General features: G+C 32.5%; 1 protein-coding gene across 2 annotated transcripts; it reads left to right on the top strand.

The window, feature by feature from the left end:
• The first annotated feature begins 6,274 nt into the window (after nt 1-6,274).
• Nucleotides 6,275-10,828, top strand: LOC123919972 (serine/threonine-protein kinase GRIK1-like). 2 transcript variants are annotated; one of them, XM_045972039.1, is made up of 13 exons: nt 6,275-6,713; nt 6,906-7,059; nt 7,391-7,768; nt 7,860-7,934; nt 8,010-8,054; nt 8,186-8,260; nt 8,596-8,683; nt 8,803-8,927; nt 9,198-9,293; nt 9,729-9,795; nt 9,894-10,009; nt 10,207-10,285; nt 10,359-10,828. In XM_045972039.1, the coding sequence occupies exons 3-13, from the start codon at nt 7,451-7,453 to the stop codon at nt 10,520-10,522; spliced, it is 1,248 nt and encodes a 415-aa protein (XP_045827995.1). In that variant the 5' UTR covers nt 6,275-6,713; nt 6,906-7,059; nt 7,391-7,450; the 3' UTR covers nt 10,523-10,828. The 2 variants fall into 2 exon arrangements, with proteins under 2 accessions (XP_045827995.1, XP_045827994.1); XM_045972038.1 differs by having other exon boundaries at nt 6,285-6,713; nt 7,860-8,054.
• Nucleotides 10,829-13,020: the final 2,192 nt, after the last annotated feature.

The raw sequence follows: 13,020 nt of genomic DNA, 5'->3' as shown, positions 1-13,020 counted from the left end.
CTATTTTCTATTTTAATCCCAATTTTTTTATAATAGAGATATTTTAGTGGAGTATCAATTTGTGATTTCTCAATCTATGTGCTAATGCTATCAACTTTAAAAAGTACATAAATAAAGGCATTAAAAATAAAAATTAAAGAGTCATTAAAAATGGAACTTAATTTAATCCCGAGGTTGAATTATACAGTACGATACTCGTTAACTTTATGACTACGATTATGTCGCATAACTAAATTTAGATTGGTAGATTGTGACTTAAGATATTCTCTTATATTGTAACCTTTGACGGTGAGACTTGAGAGCATAAGCAATCAATTTAGCTGTAGTAACGTGCTTTTATGTGTAAAGTTGAGAACAAGAAGCTTGAATAATTGATGGCATGTGAGTTTTATATTGGAATTTTGAATACACTATCAAATTAGTTTTTATTTTTAAAATAAGCAATTAAATTAATCTATGTTTTTATAAGACACTCTCAAATAAGTTAATGATTTTTTTTCTTTCTTTCGCTGCAAGTTTAATCTGGTTCGATGATCAGTTATAATATCCAGTGGTTTCAGTCCCCCGATCGCAATTGCACGAGATTGAACTGTGGTTCTTCCTACTAAGTTCAGCGTCAATTATCATTGAACCAACTAACGATTGGTAGTTCATGATTTTATGAATACTTAAAAAAAATTGACTATTAAAATGTTAAGTTAGTCCTTTATAATATTACTCATTCGATTCTAAATATAAGCAAAAAAAACTATGAATTTAAAAAGTAATTTTTTACTTATATTTAAAATCAAAGGAGTATTTTTTTTTTTTGAGGTAAAATCAAAGGAGTATTAGTAATTTAGTATCACTTAAGTTTTTATATTTTACAATTTATTTAGTATCAATTTGTTCTCTAATTTTATCTATTTATTCTTATTTAATACCTAACATATCATTTGAAAGATTAATATATGATCTATTTGAGAGTATCTTATAAGGAACTAGTTTAGTTTTTTACTCTTTTATAAGGAACACCTCCACCAGTTGTTGATGCAGCTGAAAAGCCGTTGACCTTTGCAAACTAAGCTTAAGTGGTCAAAAGGTTAGAAGACTAATTCAAAAGATTCAAACTAGCCAATGGATTCTATTTCTCTTTGTTTATAAATACTACTTTAGTAGGGGATTCTCTATTTTATCTATATGAAATTTAGAAGTGTACTACAGATGTTCATTACAAAGAAAAAGAACAGGCTTGGGAAAAAAAATAGACTATGTGCATTTTGGGTTTTCTTTCATCACTAGTATCCGGTCCACTGGACTGTCCAATTTGGTTTATGGGTCAGTTCTAAGCATCAAAGTGTTTACAATCTCCTCCCTACCAAATTCAATGTCAATCACCAATGGACCAACTAACGATTGATAGACTATGTGCATGTTTACGGTGTTTTTTAGTTAACTCTAATCGTCGTGTTAAATCAATCACAAATGTTTTAAAGAAAAAGTAATTAATCGGTGCGATTACAAGTTAATAAGTTAATTGGTAATTTGGACAACTTGTACATGTGTGTTTTTATAAAGTATTTTGGTTTGAAAAAGGGTGTGAGCTCGGTTGTGACTTGTGAATTTCAAAAGAACAAACATAAATATAAAATCAAAATTGCAAGAAAATTAAATTGACGTAAAAAGTGCGATGTGAAATGTAAACAATTGAAAATTAAAAGCTTTAGAAGTAAATGCTCTAGATGAATTATCAATGGAGGTTGAGTTTAATAGAAAGAGCTAGATTCAGATAATGTGACGAACTGTAACATTCTAAACGACTTTTAAATATTACTGATTGACTCACAAACTAACACGAGTCCTTTTTAGCCTATTTTGTCCTCACTCTCACAATTCATGAGAACTTCCTAGCTAGAAGGTCGTCCATCTCAAAATGGCTTTTAAGTCGAGAATCTTTAACTATGAAGTGCTTATGGTATGGCTAAAAGAAGATGCATTTTGTTTCTATAGGTGGTATTGGTCAATTCTTATAAGTCATATTTCAACCACAAGTCTCATACCTTACACAACCGGCAAAAGTTATGGTGCATAAGCCATTTCCTTATGCATAGTGTATAAGGACTTCACAACCATCAGATTTGGTTTCCACGTGTTATAATCCTAGCCCCTCTCAGCTCACATATTTATCCTTCTTTTTCTTCACACTCTACAGTACAGCGACCTCATCTCAACACAACCATGTCTTCTTCCTTCATTACTTCAAATCGCTTAACCCCTACCCTATCAAACCTTCCCCCTCGTAACCGCCGTAATCACTCGACCTTCTTCCCTCAAATGCCACCTCTCCTTTTCTTCTTCTCCCTCCGACAATAACCACAACAATGATTCCTCCAACTCTAATGTTTGTTTGTATTGCTTTGTTTTCCAACATTGAGGTGAATCCAAGGCCTGATGAGAAGAATGAGGGAAGCATAATTGTTGAAATAAATAAAAGGGGACCGACGGGTTTACATCCGCTCATCCCTTGAATGATCGAACACAACACTACCTAATCCAATGTTATAAAGCCATACCTCCAATCCACAACAACTTAGGTGAAATTTGATATATTAATATACATACGCAGGAAAAAAAGAGTCTAATCACCCTCAAAGGAGATACAACAAATGGCATAATCAGTCCTAACTTTTTTCCGTAACTATGAGACATACTCAACAAATTATTTTCTTGTAGAAGAGTTTAGTCAAGCACATGAATTAGCAATGAAGCTATATATAATATTGTTAAATGGTTTTAAATAATGATTATTAATGAAACCATAAGTATGGTTTAATGGTTTTGATAGTATTCTATGTGAAACCAACATAATTGTCTAATGGTTTTGTAATAAAACAAAAGATCAAATGTGATAAACATTGAAACCATTATTCACAAACTATAGTACACACTTATAACATAAAAACAATTAACAAATGTGAATCAATCAATCAGTGACCACTTTTTTTGTAAAGCCTCATCATCTCTCTTTTGTTTCTTCCGTTGTAAAACAAATTTCTGTCGTTGTCTAGTTTTTTCAAAATCACTTTGAAACCAAAATAATTGTGGTTTAATGGTTTTGATAGTCTTGTATGTGAAACCAAAATAATTGTCTAATGAGTTCTAATAAAATAAAAGAACGATGAAATTATTATGAAGAATTGATATACTATTAAGAAACCATTTTCAATCACTAATCTCGAACTTGGCGATGAATGATGATTCCCGTGATGTTGTGATGTGGCCGGCGATGGTGATGAGCTCAGTGATGACGATGAATGATGATTTCAGTGACGATGATGATGATTTCAGTGACAGTGATGATGATTTCTGTGATGGTGATGAATGGTGAGTGGTTATGGTACATAAGACATGTTTATGCATGGTGATTTCGTGTTGTTATTGGTGTTGGTGTGATTTTGGACAGAAAAGTGAATTAGAAATGATAATTGTTAGTTGCAATTATTTTGGAGATGGGCTTGGGGGGTGTATGACGAAATGGGTTGGGGTGTACGAAGCAATTATGTTGGGGGTTTATGGCGTAATGGGTTGGGTGTACGAAACAATTATGTTGGGGGGGTTGTATGACGAAATGGTTGGGGTGTACGAAGCAATTATGTTGGGGGTGTATGACGAAATGAGCTGGAGTGTACGAAGTAATTATGTTGAGGGGTGTATGACAAAATGGGTTGGGGTGTACGAAGCAATTATGTTGGGATTTATGCATGGTGCATAAACATGTCTTATGCACCATAACCACTCCTGGGTATAGGACGATGACCTAAATATGCTACATGGTGATTGGTGTGTGTGGTTGTGATAGAATATAAAATGAATGAAGAGAGGTATAGAGGTTAACATGAATGAATGAAGAAGAAAGAGCTAAGACTTCTAATCACGTGTTTATGTGCATCTTCCATTACACATTCAAAGTCTTAACCATCATTCAACATGAAGCTACATGTTGAAGCTTCAGTTTTGACATCTAGTTACCATATCCATAGTTCTAACACTATTTTATGTTCGGAAAAATTTTATCTCTATTTATTTAACTTAATTTCAGATAACAGTTTAATATTTACTAACTAAAAGTATAACTCACTTTCACATTGGTTCATATTTCTAATGTATCGAAATTGCAAATACATCCGCAACCTCTCATTTAATAGTAATTTCATAGACTAATTGACCAACAAAGTACACATTCTAGCACTAAATTGACTACCTAAAAACAAATTCAAGGACCAAAACGATTAAGAAAAGAGACAGACATTTAAGGATTGGTTTGCACTTTTAATACAATCAGGGACTAATGTGACAGTGAGTTGCATATTCGAGCACCAAAACGGTGATTTGACAACAAATACCAGAATGTGAGAGAGATCGATTTAAAAATTTGAATTTGAGTTTCCTCCAATTACTATTATTTGTTGACTATAATCTATTTAGAGAGAGATCGATATGATTAAAGATTAATGAAACACATTTTTATAAATGAAACACATTTGTTGACGCTGGATTTGGTAGGGAATATCACGGTTCGATCCCCACAATTGTGATTGAGAGGGAACTGGAACCACTTTATGTCAAAAATGACCCTCGAACCATATTAGACAATCCAATCGATCAGATACGATGATGGATGAAAAAACACAATTTCCAATATCCAATTTCTATCTACAATACTTTAAAACTAAGAAACCGAAGTTTAAGAGTTTGAAATTAAAAATAAAAATTACAATAATAAAAACTTTAAATTTATTTAAAAATCTTTTAGAAAAAATCACTAGATCTTTCCAAAACAAAACCATTTTTATGTCTCTGCAATTGCGATCGGAAGGGGGCTGGAACCACTTGATGCCAGAACTGACCCTCAAACCAGATTCAACTAGTGGTGAAAAACAAAAAAAAACCATTTTTATGTCACATAAGTAGAGCTGTCAAAAAGGGCCGGGCTATCGGACCGGCCCATTAGCCCTATTCTTTTACATGGGCCCGACTTCATAAAAAGGGGGTTGGACCTTATTGGGCCGGACCTTATCGGGTCAGGTTTTTTCATGGGCCGTCATGGGTCGGCCCACAGGCTTTTGGGCCGGCCCTTAAAGAATTAAAAAAATTATTTAAAAAAATTCTATAATCTTTTTATTGTTATATTTTGGTCTATTTTTTATGCATAAATTCATATATAATTTTTATTTTTATTATTTTTGTTGTTTTATTTTTATTATTTGTGTTTTGTTCCTATCTATAATCTGTTTTATTCCTATTTTTGAGCATATCATCTTTTTATTTTAATTTTTTTTGTGAAATTACAACGAAGGATATAAAACTTGGAATATGATTATTTTAAGCCTATCATCTTTTTATTGTATTTATTTTATATTCTTTCTATATTCTTTTTTTTTTACTTAAATTACAATTGATGAATGAAAGATATAAAACTTGGAATTTTTTTGGTAGTAATAATAATAATATGACAAAAAACTTATTGGATTAGAATGAGATTATTTGTTAGAGATTTGTTTGTTTGTTTGATGAGGATAAAGAGGAATATATTTTTGTTTGGGAGATTATGTGAGAAAATATAGGGATACGAATTACCTTCTTGAAGATTTAGATGAGAAATATAACATAAATTTAGTGAAATGTTTTTTTTTTTCAAAAAAAAATACTATGAAAATTAGTGGGCCGACCCATCGGACCCATCGGACCATGTAGGTTTTTGCTTATCGGGCCGACATGAGCGGGACGGGCCATGAAGTTAATGGGTCGAGCTAGGTCGGCCCCTTTATTTGGCCTGAGCCCTCCAGGCCGGGCCAGGCCGGACCGGGTCAGCCCCTTTGATAACTCTACTCATAAGTGTAGCTCAAATGATAGCTACTAGGAATATTATGGGAATAGTCAGGGTTTGAATCCTGAATTCCACATTTCTCCACATTTAAATGTGTCAGACTTTTGTTAGGGTGGCCAATGTTTTGGCTAGTTTCCATAGATTTGAGATTATTTTCTTATGTATTGAACATTTATTAGTTAATGATATGAATTAAATTTGTTTGGTTCAAAAAAAAAAATGTATCAGACTCTAGCCACTAGGCTACTTAAAAAGAAAAAAAGAAAAAAAAAACCATTTTTGTAAAGGTTAAACAAATCCACCCATAAATTAACAACAAATAGATGATGATAAAATAAAACAAACTCAATTATCAAAAAATAAAAAATAAAATAAAAAACAAAGAAAAAAAAATAAAAAAAATAAAAACAAACTCAAACTCTAAAAACGAATGTTACCCGGGAAGAGAGGAACTGAGGGAGTAGAGTATATTAGTTCTCTCCCGATCGGAAGGAATTTCAGTTCAGTTCAGTTCATTCATAATCCTAAATCCTAAATTATTATTATTTACTTTAATTATGTTTTGACTAATACTCCCATCTTTGAATTAATTTATTTATTCCATCATTTTAGGTTGTCTAGATTCAGTCAAATTCAAAAAAGATTAAAAATTTAAGCGTTTCTAGATTCAGTTTCCAATTTACAAATTCATTTCAGTTAGGGTTTCTCACTCTATAGTCTCTCACTATTAGAGTAGAAACCCTTAGATTCATACAAAAATTCCACCTTTTCTTCTTCTTCTTCTTCTTCTTCTCAACCCCAGCTTACAGAACCAATCCAATTCATCATTTTCACCCTAAAAAACAAGGTAAATTATCCATCACTTTTGTTTCTCCTTCATGTTTTCTCAATTTTCTATGTAAATTTGGTATCTTTATTATTATCAATGTTGACCCATTTGTTTTTTATTTAATGGGTGTGTGTAATTTTTATTTTTTATTTTTTTTTACTTTTGATTGAAAAAGTCAATGAATTGTGTTCCTGTGAGCTGAATTTGCAGCAAATGTTATAAACTGGAGGTATTACAATGTTGGCTGTGAATTTTAGTATTGGATTCCATGTCTGCTGTTTTCTCCACTTAGCTCAATGGCACCCTTTGGAATAGCAGCTTGATTAGGGTTTCAAGCTCACTTACTTACTACCTCTTAAATCAGGTATGAATATCTTAGGTTTCATCAATTTTTATTAGGTTAGAGAATTTGAAGATTAGGGTCTGTTTGGATTGACTTATCTGAATATATCTACTAGTGTGATTACTTGTGAAAACAATTTATGACATGTCCATAAGCTGTTTTTAGTTTACTTTCGTAAGCTTTCTAGAATAGCTTAAGGAAACAGCTTATAGGTTATATGAAAACAATTTGACTTGATTTTACCTTTTGTTATAGAGATAAGCACTTATTTAATGAGTGCTTAGTTAAGTTGTTTATTCAAACCGGTCTCTGATGTGTAATTGATTTTGACATGATGAAATTTTTTGTACAGATTTGCAATTTTTTATTTTGTCTGGAAGATTTTTCAATCAACTTAAGGTCTAAGTTCAAGATGTTAGATAAGACTCTTTCTTATGTGAGAGATATTTTGACCTGTAACTGCTTCGGGTTTTTGAAGAAACGGAACCCTCGAAAGGTTACGCCTACCATCTACAATAGTAATCTCTCTCATGAGCTGTTGTTAGATACTGATTTTGATGATGAAGATTCCTTCTTTAATGATGAGATTATTAACAACACTAGTGGAGATGATGAGGAGGAGCAAAGTCGTCCCAAGCGATCGGAGGAAATTTTGGTTTTTAGAGTAGAGAATGGTATGATCTGTAGACAATTTCCTGTTAAAGAAACTCACAAAATTGATCGCACAGAGGTAATTGGAACAAAAAGTTATTCCTATATAAGTTTGTGTTTTTTTATTAATAATGTTGTATCTGAGTAGTTATTTTTATAATTCTGTTCAGGATGAGAATGGAAACAAGGCCGTAAATGAGTATGTTCGTGAGTATAAGATTGGTTCTGGTAGCTACGGGAAAGTGGTAAGCATAGTATTTAGTATACTGTCTCTCAAGGAAAACAGTTTTCCTGACCCTCTTTCCATGAATGTTTGGCAGGCTCTTTATCGAAGCTCCATCGATGGAAAACATTATGCAATTAAGGTAAGATTATTTTTCAGTTTGGAAAGACAGATTACTTTATGGTAGGAAAATATGGCTATTAATTTGTAATGTGTTCTGAATCTTTTGATAGCTGCTAATTCCTTAATGATCTGAAAATCTTCTGAATATAGGCCTTTCATAAGTCTCATTTACTGAAGCTTCGAGTTGCACCCTCAGAAACGGCCATGACTGATGTTCTTCGTGAGGTATATTTCTTCATTATATCTTGATTTTTTTCATAGTCTGGATTGATAGTGGAAATATGATTCAGATTTTCATGCCAAATTTGTTAAATATATTGGATATTCCTTCACACTTGCAACTTTATGGGAACTCCTCCTATAGCAGGGAACTTTTAGAAAGGATACATATTCTTTCCTTACCAAAGTGTTACCTTAAGGAAATTCCTTTTCCAAGAATTCACATCTTATTTTGCTTCTAGTTTGTGTATTTATATGATATATTACATTGTCTACCTTGATTGTTCTAGATGTTATGCTATTGTCCCTGTAGTTTGTTAACAGAAAAATTTTCTTTTCAGGTTTTCATTATGAAAATGCTGCAACATCCTAATATAGTTAATCTCATTGAAGTGATTGATGACCCAGAATCGGATAATTTCTACATGGGTACTGTTGGCTTAGTTTTTCTTTCTTGGTTCTGTTGTTTAGTTATTGACTGCTACTCGAACAAGAATCTCCTTTTGCTCCTATGCTTAACTAGCTTTTTTATTTCCTTTTCCATACAGTACTTGAATATGTAGAAGACAAATGGGTTTGCGATGGTTCAGGTCGAGCTTGTAGCTTAGGTGAAGAGACTGCTAGGAGATACTTGCGTGACATAGTTTCTGGATTAATGTATCTCCATGCTCATGTAAAATTTCTTTACCAATCTTTTTATGTGTTATGTTAACTAAGTCTCTCTCTCTCTCTTGCGCACACATGCACGTACACATAATCACATCTTTTGCATATCAATGGAAATATATGATATTATATATTCATGCTAGATAAAATGCAAAAATAACTTGTACAACATCATATTGTTTATGTTAAATGCTCATCCTCTTATTCATTAAATGCTTTGAAATAGTTTGTTCATGTTACTGTGATTTTTAACTTTCTTTTTTTTTTTTGAAAGCAGAATATAGTTCATGGGGATATCAAACCTGACAATCTGTTGATTACTCGTCATGGTACAGTGAAGATAGGGGATTTCAGTGTCAGCCAGGCTTTTGAGGTAATGCAACTACCGAGCCTTTAAATGTTAATGTAAAATTGTAAATACTTGAAATAAAACATAAGCTACCACTTTACTTAGACAATCGTGTATCTTCAACTGCAGCTTAGGACAAAACTTTTTGTTTGTGATAGTGCAAAATTGCACACCATTTTGAAAAATAAGAAATGTGATTACCTATTTGGTTACCGATTTACCTGGATGATATGGAACTACGAAAGCTGATTGATGCACTCTGATAACACCTGAAATGAAACACCTTGACTTTATCATTTTGCAATATGATTATCATTTTTTTCCTTTTGTTTGTTACATGGTTACCGTCACCCCTTTTGACGCATTCCATAGAGAGCTTTTGATAAAGTGTGTAATATTAGACAGGTATTAGGATGTCCTTGGAACTAATATGGAGCCTGTTTTGTTTGCATTTTGTAGGATGATAATGATATGCTTCGACGATCACCTGGCACTCCTGTTTTCACTGCACCTGAATGTATTTTAGGTTGGTATATTCATTTTATCCTTGTAAAATACTTTTTAGAGAACGGTGTTTATGAAATGCAGGTTCTAATTATTTTATGTCTGTTGATATGTTTTTAGATATTACTTACAGTGGTAAAGCCGCTGACACATGGGCTGTAGGAGTTACTTTATACTGTATGGTATTGGGTGATTACCCTTTTCTTGGTGACACACTTCAAGATACATATGACAGAGTAAGAAATTTCGTTTGCTTTCTATTTTTATTTTGAGCATGTGATTTTGTTAATTTTGAATTGTTTTGCTTTTATTCTTCTTTTGAAACATGTTTTCTATAAGGAAAGCATATCCAACTAGAAAAGGAAAGATTGTGTAAAAACAAGGAAACATGGCATTTTCAAAATTTTCTCATTTTTTTTCTTTTTCAATCCAGATAGTCAATACTCTGATAGTACTCCCAAATGATCTGAATCCGCGGTTGAAGAACTTGATAGAAGGACTACTTTGCAAAGGTAAACGACATTCACCATTTTCTTATATTACATGACATTATATTTCCTTTGTTAATCCCCAATGGAATTGCAGACCCAAGACAAAGGATGACGTTGGCTGATGTTGCGGCTGATAGCTGGGTTATTGGAAAAGATGGGCCGATTCCTGAGTACTTTTGTTGGTGCAAAAGGAAGAACTCGGAGAAGGAAGACAATGATGAGAGCACGCAGGATGCTTCCCTTACCTATACTGACTGAATTTATTCTTAGGTTACATTTGTATATCTACAGTGGAAACCTCAGATATTGTTTTTGCCTTCTGACTGTACACCAGAATGGTATGATTATAGAGGTAGGCTTGAAAGAATGTTAATTTATGCCTCATGTTTGTAGGAATGATTAGAGGCTTGTGTTTATTTTTGAAAATGATTTTATGGCTGGAAACATGTGAGGTTTTGTACTACACAACTACAAGCTTCTGCTTGTAGGCATATAGATAGATAGATAGACAGATAGATACATAATCTAAATCTATACTCTAATATCATGCGGGTTGTTTTGTTACATACATTCTTTGTGAACACTATATTTCCACTTTGTAGCATGCCAATGCCAAATGATGTGTTGCGGCATCAGCTCGTAGATGACAATTTGAAGGCTTTGACCGTCTGTGAGAAGAAAAGGGGAAAAGAGTGAAGTGGGAAATAGTATGATATCAGAGAAAAGAATATAGGATTAAAATGGATTTGGTGTATTGTTTGATATAAGGAAATGAGAGGGGTGTGTAAGCAGTCGACAACCAATTCAAACTTTGTCAAATATCTGACATGGATCAGATACGTAATAGTGTAAATGTTAGGTTGTTGCCTAGAAGCAACACGCTGTATAGCTCGAGTACAATGTCAAATGAGAAAGTAAAGTTGCATCGTTGTCTAGATGTAGTGAAAAATAAGCAACGGTTTTCACTTCTTCATGAACAGGTGTGGGTAAAGAAGTCAGTTCATCAGAGTAGGATTCGTTTTGGAACATGGCATATAGGCACTCTTACAAGCAAATAGTGGAAACTGGTTAGGGTTAGAATATACCTTTGATCTGTTCATGCTTCGTAGTCTTAAAATTTGTAGTGGAACAAGATACCTTTAATATTGTTACTGATTATGCACCTCAGGTAGGGTTAGAAGAACACCTTAATGTACAATTTTGGGAGAATTTAAAAGGCTTAAATTAGGATATACCACTAGGAGAAAATATTTTTCTAGGAGACCTAAATGGGCATGTAGGGAGTATATTGAGTGAGAGGTTTTGACTTTTGAGGGCTTGCATGAACTACTACTATGGGCATGGTATACATCCTAGATTTTTTGTCAAGTTTTTCATCTTACTATTAGCTAGTACTTGGAGAGAGAAAATTTCTCAACGCACCTCAACATTTTTCCCGCACTCCCTAGCGCACTTAAAAAAATTTGGAAAATACGTTCCGAACTGTTTTTTAGTGTAAAATTTACACTAAAAAAAATTCGGAAAACGTTTTCCGAATTTTTTGGGGAGTGGGGGAGAAAGTGGGTGGGTGCGTTGAGAAATTTTCTTGGAGAGAGCATGACTACTACCCAACATAGAAGAAGCCACATTGGAACTGCACGAATCAAGAGTGGACCTTAGGGGTGAAGAATCTTGGTGGTGGAATGAAAGTGTTCAAAGTAAAGTTAGAATCAAAATGGATTGTTTTAAACCTTAAGGTCTAGGTGTATAAATGCTGAATGCGCAAACATGGGAAAATTATAAGGAAGCCAAGAAAGAGACCAGGAAGTTGGTGTGTGAAGCAAGAACTCAAGTTTTTCCTACAATTACTTTTATTTTTAAATAGTTTCCTTTTTATTGTAAAAAAAAAAAAAATAGTTTCCTTTTTAGCGTATCACAATTAGAAGATGTAAAAGAAAGAATTGTGCTTTTAAATTTCTTTGTTTGAGTGGATAGTAAATAGGTAAAGAAAAAAAGTAATTAGTTTCGGAAAAGTTCAATTAAAATAAAGTATATTAGATCTTGCAACTAGATAGGAGGATCCAAGCAAAAATATAGTTTGATATCAAGCAGATTTAGCATTTTTCTTCCAATTTTACCCTATCATCTTACTTGAAAAAAATTAAATATTAATTAAACAAATTTTTTTTATGTCATTTCATACTTAAATGCTAATTCAACTGCTAATTTTACTAAACACTGCAAATTTAATCAGCTAGCTTATTCGCTATAAACTAAAAGCTAACTTATAAATTATCCGCTATAAGCTAGCTTATCAGCTATCCACAATTTTTTACCGAACAGAGCTTAAATTGGAGAATTGACGATCTTTCTCATCTAGAATTTCTCTTTCTCTTTTCCTTATTATCTATTATCTATTATTACTTATTTTTCTTCACAAACATGCTAAAAAAAACACATACGCCAAATGTTTTCAATTTTTTTTTTGTATAATAGCAAATGTTTTTAATTTTATTATGAAATGAAATCATATGATATGAATAATATTTTAGCTTCAATGGTGTACCCAAAAAAAATTAGCTTCAATGGTGCATGTGTTTTGGTTTCACAAATTAATTTTGAATTATAAAATTGAGCAAAAATTCTAACTTTAAATGACCTCCTTTAAATGAACAGTGAGATTGATTTCCTTTAAATTAGTTAATTTTTGGGTTGGATATTAAATCTTCAAAAAAAAAAATTACTTTGGACTTGACAAATATGTATAACCAATGAAT

This window comes from Trifolium pratense, linkage group LG4 (genome assembly GCF_020283565.1).
Source record: "Trifolium pratense cultivar HEN17-A07 linkage group LG4, ARS_RC_1.1, whole genome shotgun sequence".
Lineage (NCBI taxonomy): Eukaryota > Viridiplantae > Streptophyta > Magnoliopsida > Fabales > Fabaceae > Trifolium > Trifolium pratense.
This window is presented reverse-complemented; position numbering and strand designations above follow the sequence as displayed.

Excerpts from the sequence above, each read along its gene's own strand:
- LOC123919972 (XM_045972038.1), top strand. The coding sequence starts at position 7,451 with ATGTTAGATAAGACTCTTTCTTATGTGAGAGATATTTTGACCTGTAAC. Across the intron at positions 8,261-8,595 it reads TGACTGATGTTCTTCGTGAG|GTTTTCATTATGAAAATGCT; the intron begins GTATATTTCTTC and ends TTTTCTTTTCAG. Across the intron at positions 10,010-10,206 it reads TTCAAGATACATATGACAGA|ATAGTCAATACTCTGATAGT; the intron begins GTAAGAAATTTC and ends TTTTCAATCCAG.